Source organism: Parambassis ranga, chromosome 20 (genome assembly GCF_900634625.1).
Source record: "Parambassis ranga chromosome 20, fParRan2.1, whole genome shotgun sequence".
Taxonomy (NCBI): domain Eukaryota; kingdom Metazoa; phylum Chordata; class Actinopteri; family Ambassidae; genus Parambassis; species Parambassis ranga.
In genome coordinates this window covers 5,549,952-5,575,149 of record NC_041040.1, presented here as the reverse complement: position 1 = coordinate 5,575,149, position 25,198 = coordinate 5,549,952, and the positions used below count along the sequence as shown (strand labels likewise).

The window sequence follows — 25,198 nt, the reverse complement described above, 5'->3', positions numbered from 1 at the left end:
TGTTGTGTTTTTAAAATATCTTTATTTAAAGCAAAGACTAATCTACATTAGCTCCTTCTGTGATTACGAATGTACTGTTTTCTTGTATTGTACAATATGACAATATAATTTGTTTAACTTTGGTGTTTAAGTGCGTTAAAGGAATTCCCAACAACAACAGCAACGGGACAAAAACAAAAAAAAAAACATCCTCGTTGTTACATAGTAATTATATGGTTAGATGAGATTACACAAATCATACAGGCTACATGTACATGAACACTAATGAATCAACATGCATGGCAAAGGAAAGTATTACTGCATTAGGCAGTGCCACACTCATCGGTACAAGCAACCTGACGACATAAATATAACATTAATTACATTATACACTTAGTGATCTGTACTGGGCTAATATCATTAACAGTCTTAAGAGATAGTGAACCTCAATTATAAGTATAAACAAGTGTAAACAAGCATTTTATCAAATGAAATGATGCTGACTGACAGTGATTTTTTCCCCTTGAAAGCAACAAGTGGTACGATAAATGTTGAAAAAAAGGAAAGAACATATATAAAGTAAGCTGAAGTGCATCTCTAAAACAGCACAACAGCTTCAGCTGTGTCAAATGTATCAAAGTTATTGATCTTAACAGTCCAGTATGCAGAAAACATTCTGTAAACATTATTGAAGCATACCTGAATTGTATTGGCTTATGATATGGAGTGATTTCAATTTAATTGTATTTTTTTTGACACAACATGCACTTGTGAAAAAAAATCAATAAAAGACGTGAGCATTGTGAAATATGGCATAACATGGGGAACCGATCATTGTATGTGGACATGCAGGTTGATGAAGGCTGTAATCAGCTGCCTCACCTTTTCCACAAAACACAAAGACTTTGACAAAACTACCAATTAATTTCAGTGCAAGGTAATCAATTTAAAAAACTGCTAATATATTTAACAAGTTCGGCACTTGAGTCACATGTATCAGTAAAAACAGTTTTTTTTTGTTTTTTCAATCTTAATGTATGTGTGTTTTATGGATTTACACTATATCTGAATATGTAGTAAAGAAAGCAGTAGTTGCATACACAATTTTAGAAATTACATGATCTTAAAAAGCTGCAGTATTAGGGAGAAAAGTTCATGCTGATGCTGAGATGTCAGTGTCACTGTGGGGTGGCCTCAAACCCATGGTGCCGAAAAAGCTCACCAACTGACCTGGGACTTCAGCCAAGACGTTCTTCGCAAGCATCTCCTGAGGACCCTAGAAGAGATGAAGAGGAGGCAATGGAATTATGACAGGAAAATGCAGCCATGAGCCCCATGTATCTTCAAGAATTTGTAAAAAAATGATTGATGTTAAAGAAGAACAGAGGGTCACAGGCCTGAAAAGTAAAAAAGTTGGTTGGTTAGTTTAGTGCAGCACAGTATGTAAGTGGGAAAAGCAGTGTAAGCCCTCAGATGAGAGATGATCATCATGTAGAAGGGGTTAATTAGAGAGAAGTCTGTACACAAGAACAAGTTGGCGTACCAAACCCAACCCTACGATGACAAGCCAAAGACTTAAACCTCCGGTCATTTAGTCCACAAGGGAAAAGCTGTGGTCCCAGCACAAAGCCTCGAGCCCCAAAAGCAGGACACAAATATCAAGAAAAACCAAACACATGCAGCTAAAGATAAAACGCAGGGAAGAATAGAGGGGGTGGGGGTTTGGGGCCTACGTTGTTAGGAAGGACGGGGGTCGTTGGGGGGCTTCAGTTCAAATAAATTGAAGAAGGACGCCACTTGGTCGGGCAACTCTGCTAGTACACTTTGTGCGAGGGCCACAGTGCCTGCCTGAAATAAGATGTGCAAACATTGAAATGGGTGCTCGTTTTCAGTATGTTAGAGGAGGTTAGGTGGTTCATGGCTACAAATGATTTCTTTTCAAATTAGCAGCAGATTACATTTTGGAACTGCCTGAATGGAACAAACTGCACAATGTCACGCATGGCAGTCTCGCCAGTAGGTGAACGCAAAAGTCCGTTGTCTCCATCCAGGATCTCCATGGCGCTGAAGTCCGCTTCTCCAACCCCAACAATGATGATGGACACGGGCAGTCTGGAGGCGTCGACGATAGCGCTGAGGGTCTGATCCATGTCTGTGATCACTCCGTCGGTAATGATCAGCAGGACAAAGTATTGCTATAAAAAAATTACCAAACAGAGACATACAGTACAATACAGTACAATGATAGGAGAAGCTTCAGTTAGACCACACTGACTGGCTCCCAGAACTCACAGCGGCAGTTTGCTGCTGCATGGCCTGCCTGCCAAAAAGGGAGATGTGTTTGATGATTGGGGAGAAGTTTGTGGGGCCATAAAGCTTCACCTTCGGCAGACACTGCTGGTAAGCACTGACCACACCCTCAACTCCTACAAAACACACACACACTGGTGAGTTCATTCGACACCAAGCAACATCACACGTCATTTTCTATAGATGTGGATTTAGCAACAAAATGATTATGAGACGAAGAGAAGCTGCACAGAAGTTTATGATCAATAATCAATATTGTAACTACAACAATGTTAAACAAAAACCAGTCTTGCTTGGTAACTGACTTTTTATCTAATGATTAAAGCAAACTTTGTCCACTACAGCATGTTGTTACCTGCACAAAATGGATTTGAGGGGTTGAAGTTGATGGGAAACTCGTGGGATACCTGCAAACACAAACTGCTCATCAGGATCCTAAACTGACTTTGCCACAATGCTAGTCCAAGGTTATTTTTTTGCATGTTTTAAGTAAATTCGTCAAGTAAATTCACAGAGAACAGTATGTTTTAGGTGCGACAGTCACCTTCCAAGTAGGAGGGATCCGGGCCCCAAAGCCAAAAGCGGGGAACATCTTGTCACTACAAGGAAGTGATACAAAATATGTTTTTATTAGGCTACAGTCAATGGCACTGAGTTCATGAAATCCTTTCTACTGTATCTTCCAATCTCCCCACCTGTCATAGTCCTGGATGACATTACCAACTGCCCAGATAGCTGCCAGGTATTCATTATAGCCATGAGGGTTGATGTAGTGGAGGGACTGAGAGGACCTGGGATCTCCATTTGAGCCTGTGAAATCAATGGCAATCTGGAGCCAGCAGGAGAAATTAAAGCATCAATAAACCCAGTATTTATTTAAAAAAAAAATATATATATATATATATATATAGAAAGAAAATAATCTGATTCGTAAGAATGTGTAGAAATTACAGTGAAGTTAATCTGACAGCCGCCCAAGATGTAGTCCAGAAAGGAGTACTCCTTCACGATCTGCAATGATAGAAAAGTTAAACAAATTAACCCGACATGCTTCAATCAATCAGAGCTATTCTAATGTAGCATACTTCTATGAACATACCTTGCACTGTTTTAAGATGATGACTCCAGAATTTTTGTACCTTTTCTTCTTGTGTTTCTTTGCAGTGTTGATGCATTCAAACTCAGCCTGAGATGACAGCCACACCACACACGTGTCAGATACACATTCACCATCATGTTTATGCTAAGCTAAGTGCACACACAAACAGTGGTCTACCGCATATGTTTGTGTTGCATCCTGTATTTGGCTGAGCGAGGTCTGAAAGGTTCCAATCAACTCATGAGATCCGCTGTTGTTGTAGTCGTAGCATTCCACCTGCAAAGAGCGCACAGAGCAGAAGCCGTCAGACAAATCTCTCCACTCTACCAACATTTTGCACAGGGTGCACAGGGTGTGGGAATCCAAGCAGATGAGATGAAAGCATGCCGTGGGTGAGAAGCTGGACATGTAAGGTAACACCCTGATCTACTAGAAACACACACACAAGCCATCAAAACTGGTGAAGAAAAACGGTACTATAGACATGTTGAAGATTCTCAGTCATCCAGGTCATCATACGTAGAAAAGATTGAAGCAAGGCGTGTGGACTTGTAGAGTTTTCTTGAAGACGTTTCGCTGCTCTATAGACTATAGACACAGTATGAGGCGACCAGCTGGAGACAAACTGTGCGATGCTACAATCTGTGAGATTAACGGCTAAGCTGGAAAAACTTCGACTTCTTTTGGTAAACTGAGCCTTTGGTCAACATACCTGTTGATAAACAAGTTAATATCTCTCATGTCATTTGGACAAGCTTCTTATTCGACTACTTTGAATTGATGCAATTTCTTTGTAGTCACTGCAACAGGGAGTACAGAACTGAGGGACATTTAACAGATAAGATGACCAAAGGGCTTCAGAACTGTTTTCCTTTAAAATAGATTTAGATTATATAGTCTGGCCGGTCCGGTCTTCAGACACCGTATCATGTCATGTGAACAGCACTCACTGTGTCGACAGTTACCTCACATGTACTGTTGGCTGGAAAGCATCTCTTCCTGATAAGTTTGCTTCAATAGAGTTAGAAGATAGGAATAACAAGCACAAATATATAACAACGATGCACTCTGTTCCATCAAAATGATTAAGCATCAGAATGAAGGCTGTAAAAAAGTCCCAAAAAAACGCAAAAACGCTGCTTGTTTCTGTACCTTTATAACCTTTTCCACGTCACCTCCACAGAGCGACTGTATCGGGATCCGGAAAGGTTTCCATACTGGGTTTAGGTTGTTTTTCACCACCTGCACAATTAAGGCAACGTTAACAACCACCTCCACTGTAAAAAACAGTTGCAAAAATAGTCTGTTTATAACTTTATAACCTTTGCACTGTCCAAGAATCCTTAAACCAGAAAGCAGAGTAGTATTCAGTGTGTGTGTGTGTGTGTGTTTGTACCTCGGTCCTGTGAGCCAGCTTCCATCCAGTTTCTGTCTGTTTGTAGAATTCCAGGAAAGGGTCGGACTTGCCAAAAAAGTCCTAGAAATAATAAACAAGTAACATGAAACTGAACAAACATTGATATGCTGATGTTCAGTTTAGGTGGTGTGTATATATATATATTCTAGTGTGGTTAATGGTACTGTTGGTACTATGGTACTATAAGGGTGGAAGAAACCATATAACAGATAAGCATCAGATTCACCCCTCTGATAGCACCCTGCAACACAGGTTTAGGAATACTGAGAACTCCTGTCATGTGATTGGTGTTATGATACAGCCTTTTATGTTCTGACCATGTACAGATTAGCCCAAAGGTAGGTTTGTTCTAGTACTATAGACATCACACATTGTGTCCACAATGACAACAAAAATGTCTAAAACCCGGTTCAAATGTGTTGAATTGTACCTTTCTGTCTAATTTTCTTGCAGCGGCTTCGAACACCACCGCTCTACTGTCTGTTCTTTCTTCTGCAAATATCTAGAAGAGCATGAGACGACGATGAGTGAAATATCAACCACCAACACAATTTGTTGTTCTTCTAACAAGAAACGTACAGTAATGGTTCCTTCCCCTGCAGGTGATTCGTCCTTCATTACAAGGGGTCTTGTTAGTTTCCTGGAGGACACAATCTGAACAGAGACACATTGAAACAGCAATAGACAACAACACTTCTGTAGATTATTTAAGAAAATCGTGCTCACCTGTCCCAGGGTACACTCCATTAGTCCGAGGAAGTCAGCATCTTGCAGAGTACAGTCGTCATCGTCGATGTCATACACTTCAAACCTCAGCTTCTGAACCACCTCAAAGTAGTAGTCAACGACAAAACTTTTGGAAAATGTGGGGTTAAGGCAGTTCTGGATTGTCTCTGTTCGTCCAATCTAACACAACAATACATGTCTCACAGTCAGTTTTTTTTTTTAAACATAGACTTAAGGAGTCTTGGTTGCTTAACAAACGAGTCGTTTCTTACTTCACTCCAGTGAGTCCCAGAGGTGTTCATGAGGACCAGACACAGAGGGTCAGACTTGGAGAATGTGTCCATGTCCAGCAGATTCTCACACGAGATGCTCAGCGCCACCTTCTTCATACAGTCAGTGGGACTGAGCCCCAGGCCTTCAACTACCGCCATCTCAAACTAGAGCCCAAACAGTCACACACAAAACCTTAACATTAACACCAATGAACGGAGAACGGGATAGCAAATGCTGATGCCAGCTGCAATTAAATGAATATTGTTTAGCTCTCAAAAATGCATAGAAATCCCTGATCAATGTTAGACATATTTGTAGTTGTAAGCATGTGTTTACATGAAGGAGAGGCCGAGCCAATCACCTGCATTAACAGTGATGGTGAGAACAAATTTTATTAGGTGTGGTTTTGTTTATACCATTAACTCAAACAGTGTTTACTGTGTAAAGAGTGTTGTTGGATGGACACCCCAAACAAGGAGTAAACCAGCTGAATGGTGCTGAGAACAGCATTTTAGGAAAACAGCGATAACATCAGCAGCTGTTTTTATAGAACATAGATCATAGACAATCATTAAGGGAAGTTTGATTTTCATAAGGTTAAAACAAACAGACAAAAACATGAGCATAAAGCTCATTAAAGTGTGAATAATGCCACCAACAGAACAAATGTCACTAAGGAATAAATTCACAGAGGCTTCATTCAGTTCATTGTAAACAGAGTTTGAGGTAATGATAAAAACTAAACCACTCCTAATAAAAAATGTGTTCTCACCATTATATAAATGCAGTTGATGAACTGAGTTATTCATCCCGTTAACTGGAGGAGTTCACTTTCCGTGTTTACAGGCACATGATTAGAATAACAGTACAAACACACTCACCTAAATGAGCAATTAGTTAAAGGCAGCTTTGTGACTATCTTTATTCAATGGCAATGACAACATTATGATATGAATATGAATTTAATTGGGCCTACCTCGCACGCGTGTTCGCTCGTGGACTCCTCTGCGGTGTGGCACCAACTCCAGCCAGCTGGCTTCTGAGGGGGGTGGGACTGGGCGCGCTCTTTTCCTTCCACAGGATGGAGCGTCCACACGCTCCTAAAATCACAGTGTGCGTGCGTGCTGTGGCCATCCTGCCTCATCCCAGCGCGTCATTTTCACCTCAGTGACGTAATGTTAGAGTCAAACATTACACTGTTTGAAATAATGTAGCCATTGATTTATTACTTCTACATGCACTTGTACATATTACATGTGAATAAATATGTCGACACAATTGAAACTTTTACTAATATTCATAATATTCCTGTTTATATACAGAAAACAGGGATATTAGTAATATTTTTGCAAGAAAAAAGTTTATGGCTTAAGCTCATTTAGGAGGGGTTGCTAGGAAAAAAGTTTTTTGTGTTTGTTTGTGTATCTGGGCGATTAATGCAAACATGGCGCAAACATGGCTCTCATTGACAAAGTACATAAAGATGTATTACAGTGATATTACAGCAGGGGGTGCTGCTGCAGCATCCTCAGTCTCCCTGTTTCCAGCAAGTTAGCTCACTTTCCATGACACAAAGCTGGAGGGCTGGTTATTCTCTCTCTCTCTACAGTACATCTGTGAAATAGAGCTGGTGACAAATATTTCTGTGGTAAGTTACCACCACAACAACTCCATCAGCTCATACACCTGCATCCACAAAAAAATACCATAGGGACGTGTAAGCGATCCCTGAATTGTCCCTTATTGGCCCACATTAGAAAACAATGAAACAGTTAAATTTAAACTAAACTAGCTAAGATCTAAATAAACTGTGCTAACATCACTTAATCCCAAAAATGACACATTATTCAGCCACCCCTAAATTAAATAAAGTCAAAACTCAAAACAATGAACTAACACAAACACAATATTCTGTGCTGACATCATTTCATCTCCAAAGTTTCTAAATAATAGGCTGCAGGCTGACTTTGGACCTGCAGAAATCAGATTTTGTTTTGATTTTATACCCTAACAGACTGAAATGATCCAGAAGCTTAGAGAAGATTGAAGCAAGGCGTCTGGACTTGTAGAGTTTTCTAGAAGACGTTTCGCTGCTCATCCAAGCAGCTTCATCAGTTCTAACTGTTTGGTGGGGAAACATGGTTTATATGTGGTTACAGACCTCAGTGGTGGGTCTGGGTAAAACTTTAAAAAAACTTACAAACAATAGCACTAAATGTTTCCATACTTACCTGTGATGTTCTGGCTGACTGGGCCAGGTGTGTCTAACGACTGGCTAACGACTATGAAACTGCCGGAGGGGGACTGGTTGACAGCCCTTTGTTCTTACTGTGAGTATGTGCAAACTTCCTGGGAATGGATGGAATCACTGCATTGTATGTGGTAGAAAGATGATGTCTGAGGCCACCACCTCTGTTAAGGGAAGGTTCTTCCAGCTTAACATAGATGGCTTCCTTGACTCCTCTTTCATACCACCTTTCCTCCCTGTCTAAAATGTGAACATTGTTGTCCTCAAAGGAGTGTCCTTTGTCTTTGAGGTGGAGGTGAACAGCTGAGTCTTGTCCTGAAGAGGTGGCTCTCCTGTGCTGAGCCATTCTTCTGTGGAGTGGTTGTTTAGTTTCTCCAATGTACAGATCAGAGCATTCCTCACTGCACTGGACCGCATATATCACATTGCTGTGTTTCTCCCTGGGAATCTTATCCTTGGGGTGAACCAGTCTCTGTCTCAGTGTTGTCATAGGTTTGAAATGGACCGGGATGTCATGGTTGTTGAAGATCCTGCGGAGTTTCTCTGATACTCCTGACACATATGGAATGGAGATGTTCTTTCTCCGCCTGGTGTTGTCCTTCTTCTTGTTGTTGGGGGGTCTTGTTTTTGTGGCTTTGATGAGTGCCCGGAATATTCCCGGAAGACCCCTAAACTTTTGCGGTTAGCGATAAGGATCGGGTTCGTGGAATTGCTTTGGGATAAATATTCCCGGAAGACCCCTAAACTTTTGTGGTAAGGGAGAAAGATCGGGTTAGTGCAATTGCTCACAGCTCGACAAACATTTATAAACCATCCATTCTAACATGCAGGTGACTGTTTTGTCTTATTCTATTAGCATTTCAATTTAAATGATTTTGTGTTGTATTTATCTAGAAATTGTGTATTGGTGCATCCAAAAATGAGAAATCATTCTCTCAAGTCCAAAAATCATTCACAGAGTTGGTGATGGTGTTGCCAACTGTTTTAAACTGAACTTTCTCTTCCTTTCTAGAAAAAACAACTAGACATCTTCAATTCAGCAAAAAAGAAGGCCAAAATCAAAGCTCTCAAGGCTCTCAGGGCTTCCAACCCACAGTCACCAATGGTCAGCATGCTCGATCTGGATCAGCCATGCAGCAACAGCAGCAGCAGCAAGGACAGCAGCCACAAGAAAGGAGCCACTCCAGGACAAGCGTGCACCACACCCACACCTGCCTCAGCAACCTGCTCCCCAGCACACCAGTGCCTTCAGGGATGCAGGACATGTACTAAACTGAGACATAGACTCTCAAAACTGATGAGGAGGCTGCTAACCAGTGGGGAGGATACTCCAAAGTCCACTCCACAGACCCCTCCTGTGCACCAGAGGTGCCAGTGGTCACCACGGCCCATACCCGGTGAATCCCCTCATATTGGTGAGTGTCCATAGGATTCCAGAAATGAAATGTTTCTCTCTAATAATTCCACAAATGTTGATCACTATACCTTTCAAGAATTCAATTTTCCCAAGATTAAATCTTAGTTAAGTTATTCTGTCATTACAGTTTAAAGGTAGGGTAGGAGATTTTGAAACCTCAGTGAGAGTCAGCCAGATTTCAAAGCAAACACACGCCCCTTTCTCTCGGAGCTCACCCCGAAGCCACGCCTCCCAATCACATGAACGCGCATTATCTGAAGACGTGCTGCGGTCTGTGACTTCGGCCATCATGCACGTACCTCTCTGGTGCGCACAGAGCAGGAAGAGAGTGACAACCAGCCAACTCTCCGTGCAGGGTCCACCCGGAGGATTGGCTGATGTTTTTAGTGTTTTATAGCTTCCACAGATGATTAATATTCTTCGTTTTAATTCCAAACTGCCGAACTAATTGGTTGCTATCAGATTGTAAAGAGAAGTTACACTAATTTAACAAAAAGTGCATCAGAATGAAATCTCCTACTCTCCTCCTTTAACTCTTCCAGAGATTCACTTTGCTGTTGTTTTGCTTTCACATTATAGAGAAGCTCTTAAACACATGGCTCCACCACATAACGGCATCAGGTGCAAAGAGAGGTGAGAATGCGAAGCAATGGGTCAGTCATGTAAGGCAGTGGATCGCCCACATGTGCCTCCGTTTTTGTCAGTTCACATTCAAACGCAAATACAGCATTTTCAAAATCTCCACTTTCGATTTCAGAGGCGAAAACTCAGTTTATGTGAAAATGAAAGGCACAAACAAAGGGAAAAGGCTCCACTTTTTACCCATGTGCAAAAGACCGTCTTTAGGTTTGAACCTACGTCTGGTGTGCACATTCAAACACTGGATCCAAGAGCCATTTTAAACATTTATTTGGGCAGGATGACAAAGGGTTTTTCATACAATAGATGTATGGATGATTTTTCTAAACAAAGGAAAAAAACAATAAATTATATAATATCATGCATGCCCCACTAATTCAAATGCTCATAAAGGGAGTACATCATCTCACTCGGTGTGGCAGCATGTCAGGAAAAAAAGGGGAGAGTGTGGAAAGCACACGTCCTCTTAATACTTCCTGTCTCCTCCCCTACAGGTGAACACCACCGCCCACTTCCTGTCTCCCACTATCTGAGATTCTTTAACACGTGTATGTGTAAACGGGGTCTGACTTGGAGTTGCAGTGGCTCAGTGGTAGAGCAGGGTTGTCCAATAACCGGAAGGTTGGTGGTTCGACAGTGCACTCACTGGGGTGTGACCTTGCCGGTCATTGTAAGACATTGCTTGGCAGCAGCCTCAAGAAATGTCCCCTCTGTGGGACTAATATATGATTATAAAAAAAAAAACATAACCAAAATAAAACAGGAAATAACCCAACAACCACGACAACACAAATAATATCAAGGACCAAAATAACCAAAACACAATTATACTAAAACAACCAACAAATTAAGGATTTTAATTAGAAAGATCTGGAAGAAACACACATTTTTTGGACCCATTAGAGAATAATATCTCCTTTTTGAATGTGATTAGGGAGAAATACGCACTTTCTGGACAAATTAGAAAACAATATCTCGTCTCTGGGCAATTTAGACATCAGTATCAAATCTTTGGAAAAAATTAGTGACAAATATTCGGTTTCTGGTTTTATGGTACCAGGGGCACGAGGCACTAAATGGGACGGCTCTTGGCGAACACTTGAGGGGGCTTAAGTGTGGGTCCCATGGGGAGGGATGGTGAACGGGTGACCTGAGGGGCACCTGTGGGGAGGGGGTGCACGAGATTGGAGTTTTGAAGGTTTTATTGTGTTTTTGGAAGAACTTTAGGGCATAGGATCTTCTATGTGGAATGAAGGAGTGGGAACATGAGCAGAGTGTGGACCCCTGGGTGAAGAGGGTTGGTGTTCCTCCCCTTTGACTCACAGGAAGCCAGGAAGAGTGCAGTGATTTGAGGACCGGTGTGATCCATTTTCCTGGTATTACTCAGAACTCAAGCAGCAGCATTTTGGACCGGCTGACTAATGTCAGGCAGCTGATCATGTTGGGTAACTCTCCCGCTGCTGTGAACCTGGTGTTGCAGAACAATTTAGACTTTTGTGCTTTTTCTAGCTTTGTTTTTGTATCTGCCTTCTAGGACCACGCTTTATGTGCATTTGCTTCTCAAGCCAGTCTCTACCAGCCACATCACCCACGCAGTAGACACCGGAGTGATGATCACAGTGCTACTTAGATAATCCTTTATTAGTCCCCCACAGGAGAAATTCAGTGTTACAGCAGGTAAAATAGCTTAACATTATAATACTTAATGTGCCCATATTTATCCTACATTTCTGACACCACTAGAATTTTTAATCTTATGGTTGGTGATTTCCAAATGTATTGTACATGTTTTAATTCATAAGCAGGTTTATGCATTGTGTAATTACTTTATTTGTGTGTGTCATCTTTGGTATCATGACAAAAAAATATATTTTCTTCACCAGGTAAAATGTGATAGATGACTGAAGGAAAACTCCAGGAATAATTGTGTATTGATAAATATAACCTTCATGGTGTACATGTTCTGATGATGAAATGCTTGTTGTGCTGGACTTTCAAACATAATAAACATAAACCTTTGCTTCCTTCTCCCTGACAGTGCCTGTTGGCGATGACGTCCGCACGTTTTCAGAAAGTGACCCTTCTTTTACGGTAGAGGGCAGCATTGCGCTGTGTAACGTGCAGCCTGCCGGAAAGCTGTCGGAAGAAGAAGACGGATGTTTGGCGCGCTGCCTGCGGGCTGCTGCAGTGTGTGCGTGCTGGCGCAAAGCGCGGCCTTCCGCTCTGTGCTCGTCCTCAGCAGCAACAACAACAACAACCGGACAAACTGTCCACCGACCCCCAGCCCGCTAACACTGCCAGACGAACACGCTCTTCACAGACCCGTGTGACGGTAAGACCCCGCTCCCCGGACCCGCGGTCCCCTCAACCGCCGCTCCAGCAGCCGTTTCCGCGGGGATGCCTGCGCGTGCTCGAGTCGTTCATGGCTGCTCGAGCTTCGTCTCGTCCATGTCGCCGAGGCCGCGGCGCCGTCGCTGCTCGCGTGCCTGTGTGTTGGTCCCGGGTACGGCGGAGCGGTGGGTCCGCGAGCAGCACGCGGCCCGCTGTCCGCCCGGCGGATGATGATGATGATGATGATGTCGTTCTTCGCGTTTAACCGAGTGTGGCTGAGTTACCTGAATAACGCCATTTTGTGAACGAGCAGAACAGCAGGCCAGACTGTCCGCCATTAAACAAAATATCCCCCAAAAACACTCCGGCAGCCGGTTCACCGTGGCCACATCTATCGTTCTGGACATGAGCACCGGGCGGCTGTACCTGCATCTGTTCACAACGTTGCAGTTAAATTAGCATGTTAGCTTTCTCAAGCTAACGCAAGCTCCGACGGGAATTTAGCTGCCGCCACAGCGTCTGAGAAGCACACGCAGCCGTTCTGCTAACGTTTGCACAGAGCTGCTAGTCTGTTAGCTTCGCGCTGTTAGCCTGGTTAAAATGAACTGTCGGACGACAGCCCAGATCCTGGTTCAGACCGACACCGTGACGGGCCGTAGATGAATTCGATTACCGATCGAAAACGATCTCAGTCCACCGGTCTCTGCGTTCCAGGCACCATGCAGCGTGCACACGCTCTGTTGCGCGTGTCCGCGATAGAGGTACATGAACTACTGGAACCGGAGGAGGGGACCACCTGAGACACACCCGCAGTGTGAGCTTCAGGTATTTGAGCAGAGAGCCGAGCTATGTGTTGTTGTATCAGCGTCTACACTCAGCTGGAAGAAAGACATCTGTAACTTTAGCATGACTTTAAAGGCACATCACACCTTTCTAAGTGAAACCAATGAAAACAGCTCTGCGAAGGTTTGAAGAGCTTCAGACCGGGTTTTCTGCAGGGTAGGTGATTTCAGGTAAATGAAACACTCCAGAGTAAACGGCAGGACATCACACAGTGTCGGTCCAAAAATAAAACATTGACTAAGTGGCTGCGGTGCTGCTATGAGCAATGTGATGACAACCCGACAGGATGATGTCGGGCTTTAACTTCCTCAGGTCAACTCCACAGACTGATCATTTATACTAATCAATATGACCTCTTCACTGTCACTATTGATTGTTTTTAACCAATCATTCCATTATTAATATGTTTTTTTTCCCTATTTATACATGATAATAATATTCATCACCATTTTCTTTATTGATGAGTTCAACAAAATTTGTTTCCCAAAATAGTGGCAAAAATGAAAAGTTATATGCCAGCAATACATAAATCCACCCTGACATAAAAAGTACAAAACCATATCAGCATCACTCAGTTTATAAAAGGTAAGGCCAACAGAACTTCAGTCTAAAACTGCAAAAAGATTTCACAGCTCTTCTTTGTTTATAGCATGTGCGTTAGTTCAGTATAAGTTTAGCCCAAGAGAAGTGCAAAAATATTTCAGTGCATGAGATTTTTATTTGAATGTTAAGGATTTCAACAGTACAAAAGAAGTACAGCATTATCTCAGTCATCACTCAGTATTTTCTGTTCTGTGGAGGGACTCGTTCTGTCCCCTCAGGTGATGAGCCTGGTGCTGGGGACTGTCAGGAGGAGCTGTTCTGCTGATCTTAATGCTCTGGCAGGGACATAAAGGTGCAGCATGTCTGATCAAGTGGCGTGGTGCGATGCAAACATTTAAAAACAAATGATTACATTTTAAATTGGACTCTAAAAGAAACAGGCAGCCACTGGGGTGATGTGCTCCCTTTTTCTTCCTGTTAAGAGGCGAGCTGCCGCATTAGGAATATATGGGACTATTAGATTCTGCAGGTATAGTGGAGCTAGTCCTATTAGGGCTTTATATGTGAGTAGTAGAGAATTAAAGTCTATTCTGAATTTTACCGGACGCCACTGAAGATCCGTTATGGAATAAAGGATGTGCCTTCCAAAAAAGGAAATGTATGTTTTGATTTTCTTGTGTTTCAGATGGCAGAGACTGTGAAGTATGTTGACGACGAACATAAGAGCATCTTTCTGAAGCTCCTGAATGAGCAGCGGCTGGAGGGCGAACACTGCGACATTGCTGTTGTTGTTGAAGACGTCAAGTTTCGCGCTCACCGCTGTGTGCTTGCCGCCTGCTCCAACTATTTCAAAAAACTCTTCAAAAAACATGAGGTACTGACCAAATGCACACCACAAAATTTCAGTGTACTGTACAACACACGCTAATACTATAACTGTTTTCAGCTCCTGCACTGTACATCCTGTAATTTATTTTCATAATGGTCCAGATGTTTTCTTTTCGGCAGCTGCATACACTACCGTTCAAAAGTTTGGGGTCACTTGCAAATGTCTTTTTTTTTGTTTAAAAAAATGCAGCAACCATCACTCCTGTGTTCTAATGGTACATTGTGTTAGCTAATCATGCTAAAACTTGATGATTAGAAAACTCCAGTGAAATTATGTTAGCACAGCTGAGCTGTTGTGCTGATCAGAGAAGCTGTAGAACTGGCCTGGTGACCCCAAACCTTTGAACAGTAGTGTATGTAACTCAGGTTCATAAATATTGGAACAACAATAGGTTTTTTGGCATTTGTACACCACGTTGAATTTGCCAGGGATAAACTCAGCACCTGCTCATGTCCATGGGTTCCAGACTTCATACAGTCATTGACTGCAAAGGATTTTCATTCAAGTATGAAAGGCAATCCTTGTGTTTGTAATGATGTTCCATTATATATGAGCCACCAAAATGTGTGTGTGTATGTCTTAATGTTAACTCCTGGTGGATAATGCCACACTGAATTAAAACAGAAAAGCTTCACACATCTTAAGTGTTACGTTTCAGATGCAATGTGGAGCTGTACACAAGCCAAATGTCCAAAAACTCTGACCTCACTGTATACAGAGCACTATGTGTTGTACAGATCTGTGCTCTTGTGTTTTCTCAGGTGGACAACTCGTCAGTGATCGAGATCGACTTTATCCGCTCGGACATCTTTGAGGAGGTTTTGAACTACATGTACACAGCAAAGATCTCTGTCAAGAAGAGGGACGTAAACCTCATGATGTCATCAGGACAAATCCTTGGCATCCGCTTTCTCGACAAGCTCTGCTCACAGGTAACATTGACCCGCAGGTCACACACAGACTCTTAGCTCCTTTCCCTGTTTGATGATGCATCGATGTGTTGTCAGAAAAGAGACGTGTCATCAGAGGACAAAGAGAAGTTTCCCTACGACATCGTAAAGATGGCCCTGCCGCCTGAAGCTCAGCTGGCTGCTGACTCTGAGGTACCCATTGAGTTATTGATAAGTGATTATCTGTCACACAGTTAGTTATATTCTTCAGCTGTGTGTACAGGTGCTTGGCGAGCATGATGGCACGCCCACCACAGATGACCTTGTCGAAGCATCCTCCAATCAGGAGCTAGATAAGTCCCCGAGTGCAGCACTGCGTGTCCAGGAAGCCATTTTGAAAGAACTAACCAATGAGGATGTACACAAGGTCTGTTCTTGTCAGGACTGATTCCCCCTAACAACCTTCAATTTGCCTGATAAAATGTACTCCTAATATACCGCTGCCATGGTCCTCACAAAGATACCAATTTGATCCCTTCAGGTGACATGCTATGATCAGGATGTTGTCACAGAGATGGAGGCAGAGCCTAAAGAACTGGGAGCTGAGCATCATGCCCCTCAGACACTGACGTTTGCTGACAGTATGGGGGAAGTGAAGGACGAGCAGCCGCCTGGATGGTCAACAGCCACGACCGACATGAAGTTTGAATACTTGCTGTATGGACACAGAGAGCAGCTCGCCTGCCAGGTGTGTGGGAAGACCTTTCTAGACGAGAGCAGACTCAGGTACGTGCACACAAGCATAAATATATACACATGTAATTATTGAATAATGGCTGTGTGTGTGCGCCAGTGTTTTTGTGAGATGGACTGACTGCTGTGTTTTTAGTGTGTACTTTAAATAGCACCTGAAATTACACCTGGTTTCTCTTGTCAGGAAACATGAGAAGCTTCATTCTGCAGAGCGTCCATTCGCCTGCGAGATCTGCACCAAAGCGTTCACCACACACGCTCATCTGAAAGGTAAGAACTGTCCATGTGTTGTGATGAGAGCGTGGTGATTTATATGTTTTTAAATCTTTGCTGACATAATGGTTCCCCCTACACATGTTTGTTGTAGAACACCTTAAGATCCACACAGGCTTCAAACCCTACAGGTGCGATGTGTGTGGGAAATCCTTCATTCGAGCTCCAGACCTGAAAAAGCATGAACGTGTTCACAGCAACGAGAGACCATTTGCCTGCCAGATGTGTGCTAAGGTGACCTGTCTGTCCACTCAACTATGTGTTTGTCTCTATGTTTCCCTCACCTGAGTTTGTCTTACCTTTTCTCTGTTTGCAGGCATTTAAACACAAGTCTCACTTGAAGGATCATGAGAGGAGACACAGAGGAGAGAAACCATATGTCTGCCCATCCTGCAGCAAGGCCTTTGCCAAGGTACCACCGATACTACTCATGCTGCTACTCACAGTACTGCTTGATGGTACATGTTGTTGCAGCAATGTCTGTTAGTACCTGTGCTGAGTTCAGTGTCACTGTAATTTCAGGCATCTGATCTAAAGCGCCACGAGAACAATATGCACAGTGAGAGGAAACAGCTGAATCCACTGCAGAGCGACACAGAGACGCTGCAGGCTGCTGCCATGGCTGCAGAGGAGCAGCATCTGGACACCATCAGCTGCTCCTAACATCTGGACACCAGCAGCTGCGCCTAACATCTGGACACCGGTAGCTGCGCCTAACATCTGGACACCGGCAGCTGTGCTTCTCACCTGGACACCGGCAGCTGCGCCTAACATCTGGACACCGGCAGCTGCGCCGAACATCTGGACACCGGCAGCTGCGCCGAACATCTGGACACCGGCAGCTGCGCCGAACATCTGGACACCGGCAGCTGCGCCTAACAGCTGCGCCTAACATCTGGACACCGGCAGCTGCGCCTAACATCTGGACACCGGCAGCTGCGCCTAACATCTGGACACCGGCAGCGCCCCCTAACATCTGGACACCGGCAGCGCCCCCTAACATCTGGCCTCAGCTGCTCGCTTTCAGGATCTCAGCTCCTGTTTATTTAAACCAGTTAATGAAGCTGTATTTGGTAGAAGTTGTCTTTCCTGCTTTGAACTGATGAACGTGAACAGACTCAAACGTGAACTGGTGACCTCAGTGGTCATGTGATGAATATGTAAAATATAGCTGATTGTCTGTGTGACTTCTGGCTTCATGTATGATGTTGTTTTTCGTCTGAAGCAAACTGTACGAAAGTGGATCTTGAAGCTGTTGTAGTTGTTGTTGTATATAAAACGGTTCTGTTCAGTTTCATGAGCAGAGTTGCCGTGTTCTAAAGCACATGTGTGTGTCAGTGTTTCATAACATCACTTACAGGTGCCCAAAGTGGACAAAATGATTCACAGGGGCTCTTTTCATGGTGCCACTTTACTGATAGTAAAATAAAACTTTTTAAACAAATAAACCATTTTAATTAAACTCCTCAATCTAGATGTACATGTTAATCAGTGAACAGTTTCATTGTGTTCTCTCTTTATTCATTACTGAGCGCTGTGGTCATTCTGTACATGCAAGCAGTGATCAGCAGGAGGAGAAGTGGTGAGCCTACAGGTGTCAGGGTTTGATCAGCCAGTCACAGTGAGGGTTAACTCTGTAAATGTCCAATAAAATGCAGTCTGGGTGGAGGCGACGTTCACCTGAGAGACACAGACAGACAGGTTTTGACATGTTACATTTACCATACAGCTGTAGATAGGATTGAAACTGTTCTTCCTCATCAAAGTTAGTTTAAGGTCAATACAGCCAATAAAATGATTTGCCAAACTTTAGAAGAAAGGATGTCAGGCAGGGAGCGGAAAATATGCTCTTTCATTGCAGAAGTCTGACAGCAGGTGTCACATGACCAAAGTGTGAGATAAGGGGTCATCATAAAACTCACAGATGTTCCCTCCAATTTCATACAGATGTTGCAGAGGACTGGTGATGGACAAACAGAAACAGAGTGGTTACATTTATTGTGCTAGGTTCTCACAAATACAGAAGTACAGATGTGTGTGTGTTACCTGTCCTTACACTCGAAGCGAGATGTGACATCTTTGGCTGTAGTCTGTTTGTTCAGTTGTATTGCCATGGACACCTTGGTGTGCAAGGGGGCGTGAACCCTGATCACACCCTCACATAGCTCCATAATCTGAAATCCCAAACACACACATGAACACCACACCCTCCTCTTTCTGGTTTTTTAGTCCCTGACTCTCTCTGTGGTTTAATTGTTCTGTCTCCTGGTTCCTGTCTCTCCTGGTTTTGGCACTTCACCTGGTTCCTGTCATTCTTGTCATTCCTCTTCCACAGCAGCCATCTCTTTGTTCTGCTCAGGCCAAGCTCTTTCTGATTGGATGTCTGGTTCATCTGTCTCACCTGAGACAGCAGGAAGTTGGGAACCTGTTGAGAGAGAGAGAAAAAAGAAAGGAGGTCCAAGTATGTCACTGGAGTCTGCAAGGGTGTCTGGAGACTCACTGTCCACAGCAAATCCTGGTGTGTGATCATCAGCCGGATGAGGTGAGCCCCACCCAATGCCTCCTCCATCTCCTCCCGCTGCTTAACTATTGAGCGCTTTTTGCCATGTTGGTGGCAGGCAAACAGGTTGGGTGCCATCACCATGGCGACGTTCCACAAAGACATCCTGTTCTGGTCCTGATGAGAGATCACATTACGGAGGAAGGCCAGCAGGGCCTGTAACACGTAAACATATATGTTACCATGGAAACGAATCCAGCTTTGTCAATTTCTGTCAACATTTAAGGTGGAAATAACCCCCCCCCCCACACATTTAACTTCAGTCTGTCTGTGTTATGATTACTTTCAGAGTGTCTCTGTTGGCTTCTGGGAGCAACAATGTCATCAACTGGAGTGCCTGAACTTGATGGACCTCAGAGGACAACCCTGCAGGGACACACACAGACATGTAAGTACCCGAAACACTGTGTGTATGTGTGTGTGTGTGTGTGTGCATACCTGGCAATGAGCGGTAGGTGGACAGATGTGTGTGTGTCAGCAGAGATGTGGGCAGCTCTCTAATGAAAAGTTTCAGCAGACCTGCAGCGTCCACCTCTCTGACTGCAGACCAATCAAAGCTCCCGTAACACCTATCTAACTGCTGGCGCATGCACTGCAGGCAGACAGAGAGACAGTTGTAGAGACCGTTGTAGAGACAGACAGAGAGGCACATTTTAAAGCTTTAGACCAGGTCACAGGTTAAAACAAAGCAGTATCTTCTGAGGTGAACAGGACTGTTCCTGTGGGTTACCTTGAGTCTAGCAGCTGATCCTGGTACTCTGAGGATCCCTTCAGTTTGCAGACCAGTCTCCTCTAGAACACACAGCAGCTACACACACATACACACAGTGCAGATGAGTCCTGGCTCAGGTTCTATCAAACAGTCTAATCCTCCAACAACTGTAGCTGCTCTGAGATTAAATTATCTGATCTAAACTAAACTTGAACATATTTAGCTCTGCCAGCTGTTACTTCATGCTAACCGCATATAAATAAAATGTGACTGTAACATCTGAGCTTAGTGTTTTTCACCTTCTGGAAGACAACTGGAACTTTGATGCCAGGAAACTTCTTCCTGTCATTCTCCAACAGTGAGTTCAGGGGAACACCAAACACACCACTGTCTGATGGCCCGACCGACAGACAGACAGACAGACAGACAGACAGACAGTGAGTCCATATGAGACTTTTTCAGTACATATCGATGGCCAAAGCACAAAACCTGCTATGTGCAGCGTTTTCTGTTTGGTGGATTTCACTTTCTATGATGAGAACAAGGAAGATTCTAACTGCACAAGCAGATAGAAGGTGTTGCTTTTTGGCCATCGACATGTTAGTAGTAGATAGTTTCAGTCCAGGTGTGTTGGCTGCCAGCAACACAAAGTAACATGCAATCTACAATGGTCACACAGATCACCCAAAAGGAAAAGTAACATATAAGTCGCCTTTAGAACTCGCCAACGGGTCTAAAAGACTACTAGAGTCCCAAAAGGAAAACTCTACAGTCTGCTTAGCCAACAAAGCCAACCTACACTACTATATTAGAGGAGTGTTTTTGTTGCTATGGCTCCTTCGGTAGAGCTGGTAGTTGTTAGATGAGCACACAAGTGGCAGCTCGGTGTGTGTGCATGAACACATGAGTGTGACTGGGACGCACTCTAAAGTGCTCGGAAAGATAGAAGAGTGCTAGAAATCATCTGCATCATCATCAGCCATCTGTATTTGAAGTTATGAAGCTGTTTCAATGGTTCAGAATGACCTCACAACCTTAATTCCATAAACAATTTACATTTCACCTCTACTAACCATGAACTCATTAGGTTTCTCTCCTACCTGAAGTCCTGTTGGCTTAAATCTGCATTTACAATGTGAAACACACCTCGGCTCTTGTAGCGTGGAGGACGGGTGCGTTTGGTTTGAACACCCAGAGCTAACAGGAAGGTGGAGAGCTCAATATGAGCAATGAAGCCCAGCCGTGTGAGGTCACATGATGACAGGTCATCTACACAGGTGAGGCCCTGACAGGGAGACACTGGTGCAAACTACACACACGCACATAAACACACAAACGCACAAACACACCTTTTTAATGCAATCAATCAGCAGCCTCCTGTGATCTAATCCATTAAATCTGACTACAGCTCCAAGCACACAGCAAATCACACACACCTGCACTTCACTGTTGTCATCTCCATGAAAGCAGATGCAGTCCCAACATGTTCCATCCTTCTTGTGACCAGCTACACCCTCAGAGTATGGCGAGTCCCGCAGCAGCCAATCAGCTTGTTGCAATTGACTGCCAGGCAGTGAGTTTGTGTGAACAGGAGAGTGGGTGAGTGTGTGACTCTGTGTGTTTGTGGGAGAGTGCACGTGTGTTAGAGAATGTGTGTGTGTTGGAGAGTGAAGTTTGGATAAAAATGGTGTGTTTGTTGGGGATGGCGGGTGTTCTGGCAGTAGGTCTTCAAAAACAAACACGGGAAGAGTCGGCCGCTCTGTGAACACAAACGAGCAGCAGATACAGAGTCACATGGAGGCTCTGACAGCACCTCAAACACATTCACAAGACCACCACAAGGTCAGCACTGAACCACTATGCTGGCCTCTAGAACTCATCAAAGTTGTGTCATATTTTCTAAAGGCTCACTACATCCTGAGGCCATTAAAGATCCCATTAAGAATGACCGACACCACCTACAGGTGAGCAGACACACAGCTACCTTTATTAGTGTTTCTGCGGATGGTCTTGGTGGTGGTGTGGTATCGACTCGGTGGTGACTCAGTATGAAGGGAGGAAGGAGAGGGGCATCGGTCTGCTGAATCATCATCAGGCTGAAACAGAAAACGCCCCATCATCCATCAGTCAATGCAGATAACACAGCGAGTCCTTTGACACAAACATGCTGCATACGGACTGTTTATACATGTCCTCCTTGTTGTTGCGTCCCACCTTAGCGAAGACGTCCCGGACATCTCTGACCGGTTGTCTGTTTCTCTTTTTCAGTGTCTCATTGTAGTTGTCCAGCCTCTTCCTCACTGTGGCAGCTTGTTGTCGTGTCAGTGTGGAGAGCAAGGCCTCAGCTGGCGGTGGTGCCTCCTCCGATTCCACCGAGCACATCAGAAGAGAGGATAGCCCCGCTTCCATCAGCCACGCCTCCTCCAGTTCCACCTCTGGAAAAAAAAAAACAAATAAAACAAAAATACAGGAAGCACTTCACAAAATGGGGATGCCTCACTTACCATCCATACTCTTCCTCTCTTCTTCTTCTTCTTCTTCTTCTTGTCCCTCCTTCTCCTCCTTGATGCTCTGCACCTCCCTCCAGTAGGTTTCCATGGTAACATTTCGGGGGTCAGAAGTTACTGTGCGAGTAGAAGGTGAAGTGGAAGCAGTGGCAAGGGAGGTGGAGGTGGAGGTAGAGGTGGCAGATGCAGACGACGACATCCTGTTGGGATGTCAACAGGGAGGATGTCCATTCTTTTTATTTTATTTCACTCATTAGAATTAAGAAATGATTAAAGAATTCTGTTTAAAATCCATGGAAGACACTCTGTGTTGAGGCTTTGTTTATTGGTTTATTATAGATCCCCATTAGTCACTGCCTCAGCAGCAGCTGTTCTTCCTGGGTCCACGATTACAACATTAAAAACCAAAGAAACCTCTTCCAGTAAAACTTTTCTCAGCCTTTTCCTGAAACTTTCTCTGCTGGTGATTGAGTTTATTCCAGGGAGCGATTGCTCTGTACAACACTGTTCTTTTTAAAGCATCTGATCCGGGTTATAGGCTGATATGTAGCTCTCAGCGTAAGTTCAGTCATGAAGACTCTATTCCACATCATCCACCTCTTATCTCTATCCGCTTCCCTCTTCACCATCCTCGCACTCTCTTTCACTGCACTGCACTCCCTCTAGTGACCTCCCACATAGTCAGGTGTTTAATAGATGGCACCTCCCTCACCAATCAGCTGTCGATCCGTCCCTCTCATGACCAATCATAGCATAGCAAGAAATTTAAAAGCCTCTGTCTCTTCTCCAGCTGTCTCCTGATCGAATCCGGCAACCCTCCTCCACCCCAAGCACCTCCCGATCCATGTAGTTCAAGGTCTCCCCTCTCCTGCTCTCCTGTTTCTACACCACCACCAGGTCTAGACCCAGGGGGGTCTTCTGATCAGCGGCCTCTCCGTTCAAGCTTTCCCCCCTTTCGGACATGGTCCTCACGACGGGGTCTAGAACGCCAACGCACATTCACAATTATTGTATTAATAAATTCTTTCTCATACAGTTCGCTGAGTCTCTCATGGTTGAAATAGGTATAGGGTAAAGCACCTCTCCAGGCTCGTCTGGTGCCGTAGTTGTGACCTTCACTGGCACCAGCTGAGAACAGAGACAGGAGGGCTTAGCTGATGTACAGTATGAACGTTCTTAAACACAGAATCAGTCTATCGCCAGCTCTCATCCATGACTAGTCATTATGCATGTTCCAGAACTGTACCTGAGTGAGCACTGCAGAGCAAGTCTTGCAGCTCTGAGTGAACTGACTTTTATTTAGTTGCAGTTTAGAAGCGTTGGACCAGCCTGCTGGGCAGTAGTCAAGATGTGACAACACGAGGGAGGTTGTTACTCGCTCAGTAGTTGACTTACTTAGACTTAGACTTAGAAAATAAGCTTTTCTAACAGTTGAAATGCTCATTTTTGCTATGATCTCATTAATATGAGTAGTCCAAGAAAGTGTTTCATCAACAGTAATCCCCAGTAGTGTAACCCTAACCCTAACCCTAACCCCAGTTGTAGTGTCATCTGTGTAAATTGCACAGCGAGCATTTTTTAAGACATATCGTTTACAAACACTGAATATAATAAAGGTCCAAGGCAGCCTCCCTGAGGTACGCCAAAATATAATGTTTTACGACTCGAAGAAGACCCAATAAACGTGGCGACTTGCTGCCGGTTAAAAAGGAAGCTTTTCATCCAGTTAATGGCTGAAAGTTTAAAACCATAAGCAGCTCATTTCAAAATTAACAATTCAAAGTCAATGAGCTGCGCTGAAATCCAACAACACTGTTCCAACTAATAGTTTATCATCAGTTTGTTTCAGCCAATCATCTGTTACTTGGGTGAGAGCAGCAGTTACATGTTGAATAGTCAGTTTTATAAGCATGTTGAAAGTCTGAAAAGATACTGTTAATTAAGAAATCCTTTTGAATTTGTTTATCTACTGTCTAAATGATCATAACCACAGGGTTTGTGGTTGATAGAGGGACAAAACTGACCTTATTTAAAATATTGATAAAGTGTGTGAAAGGAAGTCTCAGCATCTTGCAGTGTATTGATCAATGTGTGTGTGGTGGGGGAACCTCTGGCTAATGGTTCTGCTCCCCGAGGACTACAGAGTGGCGTGTGCAGGCTAAAGCTATAGCTGCTGCTATGTGTCCATTAGGAGGAAATGGAAGCTGTTGACCAATCAGAGATAAGTGGTTTCAGTCAGGTCCTCAGACAGTAACCGGACCTCCAGACCAACGTTCAACCCTCTGAAACTTTGCTGTTCTGTGTGGTTACTGACAGAAACTGAATTTCTACATTTATAAATAAAGCATCTGACTCAACACATTCTAAACTTGAATGCGTTAACAGTCACTGAGATTATTGTTCACGTGATCAGGGTAATCAACCAGATTTATTCAGCGTTTGTGATGAGCTACATACACCAGTCGACCGGGGACGTGTTATCAGTCCTACGGAGATCTGTGCCTGTTTCTGACATTATTTCTTTTCTATTCATCATCTTCCTGGTCCACTGTCTGACTCTACCTCTCTCCTCATCAGGATCAATAGGTTATCAATATGTAATATATCACTCCCATCAATAGGTTATCAGTCATTGTGCTATGTGGGATAAAGCAAGTAGACACTTACCTCCACTCGGTCCAGCAGCTGTTTGTCTGAGGAGTCAGGACAGGAGATGGGAGGGACCAGTGATGGTTAGGGTGGGGGAGGGTGGTCCCAGTTTAGACCAGCAGCTGGACACAACAACACCA

General features: G+C 43.8%; 3 protein-coding genes across 10 annotated transcripts; 1 reads left to right on the top strand and 2 right to left on the bottom strand.

The window, feature by feature from the left end:
• Nucleotides 1-129: 129 nt before the first annotated feature.
• On the bottom strand, nucleotides 130-6,913 carry LOC114453002 (copine-3-like). 7 transcript variants are annotated; one of them, XM_028432605.1, is made up of 17 exons: nucleotides 6,781-6,913; nucleotides 5,804-5,968; nucleotides 5,532-5,711; nucleotides 5,385-5,459; nucleotides 5,236-5,307; nucleotides 4,785-4,865; nucleotides 4,541-4,630; nucleotides 3,566-3,664; nucleotides 3,389-3,475; nucleotides 3,241-3,300; nucleotides 2,985-3,118; nucleotides 2,834-2,888; nucleotides 2,645-2,696; nucleotides 2,272-2,405; nucleotides 1,938-2,174; nucleotides 1,713-1,827; nucleotides 1,138-1,255 (listed from the first exon to the last, which is right to left on the bottom strand). In XM_028432605.1, the coding sequence occupies exons 2-16, from the start codon at nucleotides 5,960-5,962 to the stop codon at nucleotides 1,717-1,719; spliced, it is 1,626 nt and encodes a 541-aa protein (XP_028288406.1). In that variant the 5' UTR covers nucleotides 5,963-5,968; nucleotides 6,781-6,913; the 3' UTR covers nucleotides 1,138-1,255; nucleotides 1,713-1,716. The 7 variants fall into 7 exon arrangements, with proteins under 7 accessions (XP_028288403.1, XP_028288404.1, XP_028288408.1 ...); XM_028432602.1 differs by lacking the exon at nucleotides 1,713-1,827 and having other exon boundaries at nucleotides 130-1,255; XM_028432603.1 differs by lacking the exon at nucleotides 1,713-1,827 and having other exon boundaries at nucleotides 130-1,255; nucleotides 6,686-6,782.
• Nucleotides 6,914-12,253: 5,340 nt separating this feature from the next.
• Nucleotides 12,254-18,100, top strand: zbtb14 (zinc finger and BTB domain containing 14). 2 transcript variants are annotated; one of them, XM_028432611.1, is made up of 10 exons: nucleotides 12,254-12,440; nucleotides 14,511-14,699; nucleotides 15,476-15,646; nucleotides 15,722-15,817; nucleotides 15,888-16,031; nucleotides 16,146-16,390; nucleotides 16,542-16,627; nucleotides 16,725-16,864; nucleotides 16,947-17,042; nucleotides 17,153-18,100. In XM_028432611.1, the coding sequence occupies exons 2-10, from the start codon at nucleotides 14,511-14,513 to the stop codon at nucleotides 17,291-17,293; spliced, it is 1,308 nt and encodes a 435-aa protein (XP_028288412.1). In that variant the 5' UTR covers nucleotides 12,254-12,440; the 3' UTR covers nucleotides 17,294-18,100. The 2 variants fall into 2 exon arrangements, with proteins under 2 accessions (XP_028288412.1, XP_028288411.1); XM_028432610.1 differs by having other exon boundaries at nucleotides 15,876-16,031.
• arhgap28 (Rho GTPase activating protein 28) lies at nucleotides 18,026-25,123 on the bottom strand. The gene is made up of 15 exons (XM_028432601.1): nucleotides 25,077-25,123; nucleotides 22,407-22,609; nucleotides 22,117-22,337; nucleotides 21,887-21,998; nucleotides 21,339-21,661; nucleotides 21,049-21,211; nucleotides 20,202-20,293; nucleotides 19,921-19,998; nucleotides 19,629-19,782; nucleotides 19,474-19,556; nucleotides 19,131-19,346; nucleotides 18,930-19,055; nucleotides 18,677-18,804; nucleotides 18,553-18,590; nucleotides 18,026-18,310 (listed from the first exon to the last, which is right to left on the bottom strand). The coding sequence occupies exons 2-15, from the start codon at nucleotides 22,606-22,608 to the stop codon at nucleotides 18,228-18,230; spliced, it is 2,019 nt and encodes a 672-aa protein (XP_028288402.1). The 5' UTR covers nucleotide 22,609; nucleotides 25,077-25,123; the 3' UTR covers nucleotides 18,026-18,227.
• Nucleotides 25,124-25,198: the final 75 nt, after the last annotated feature.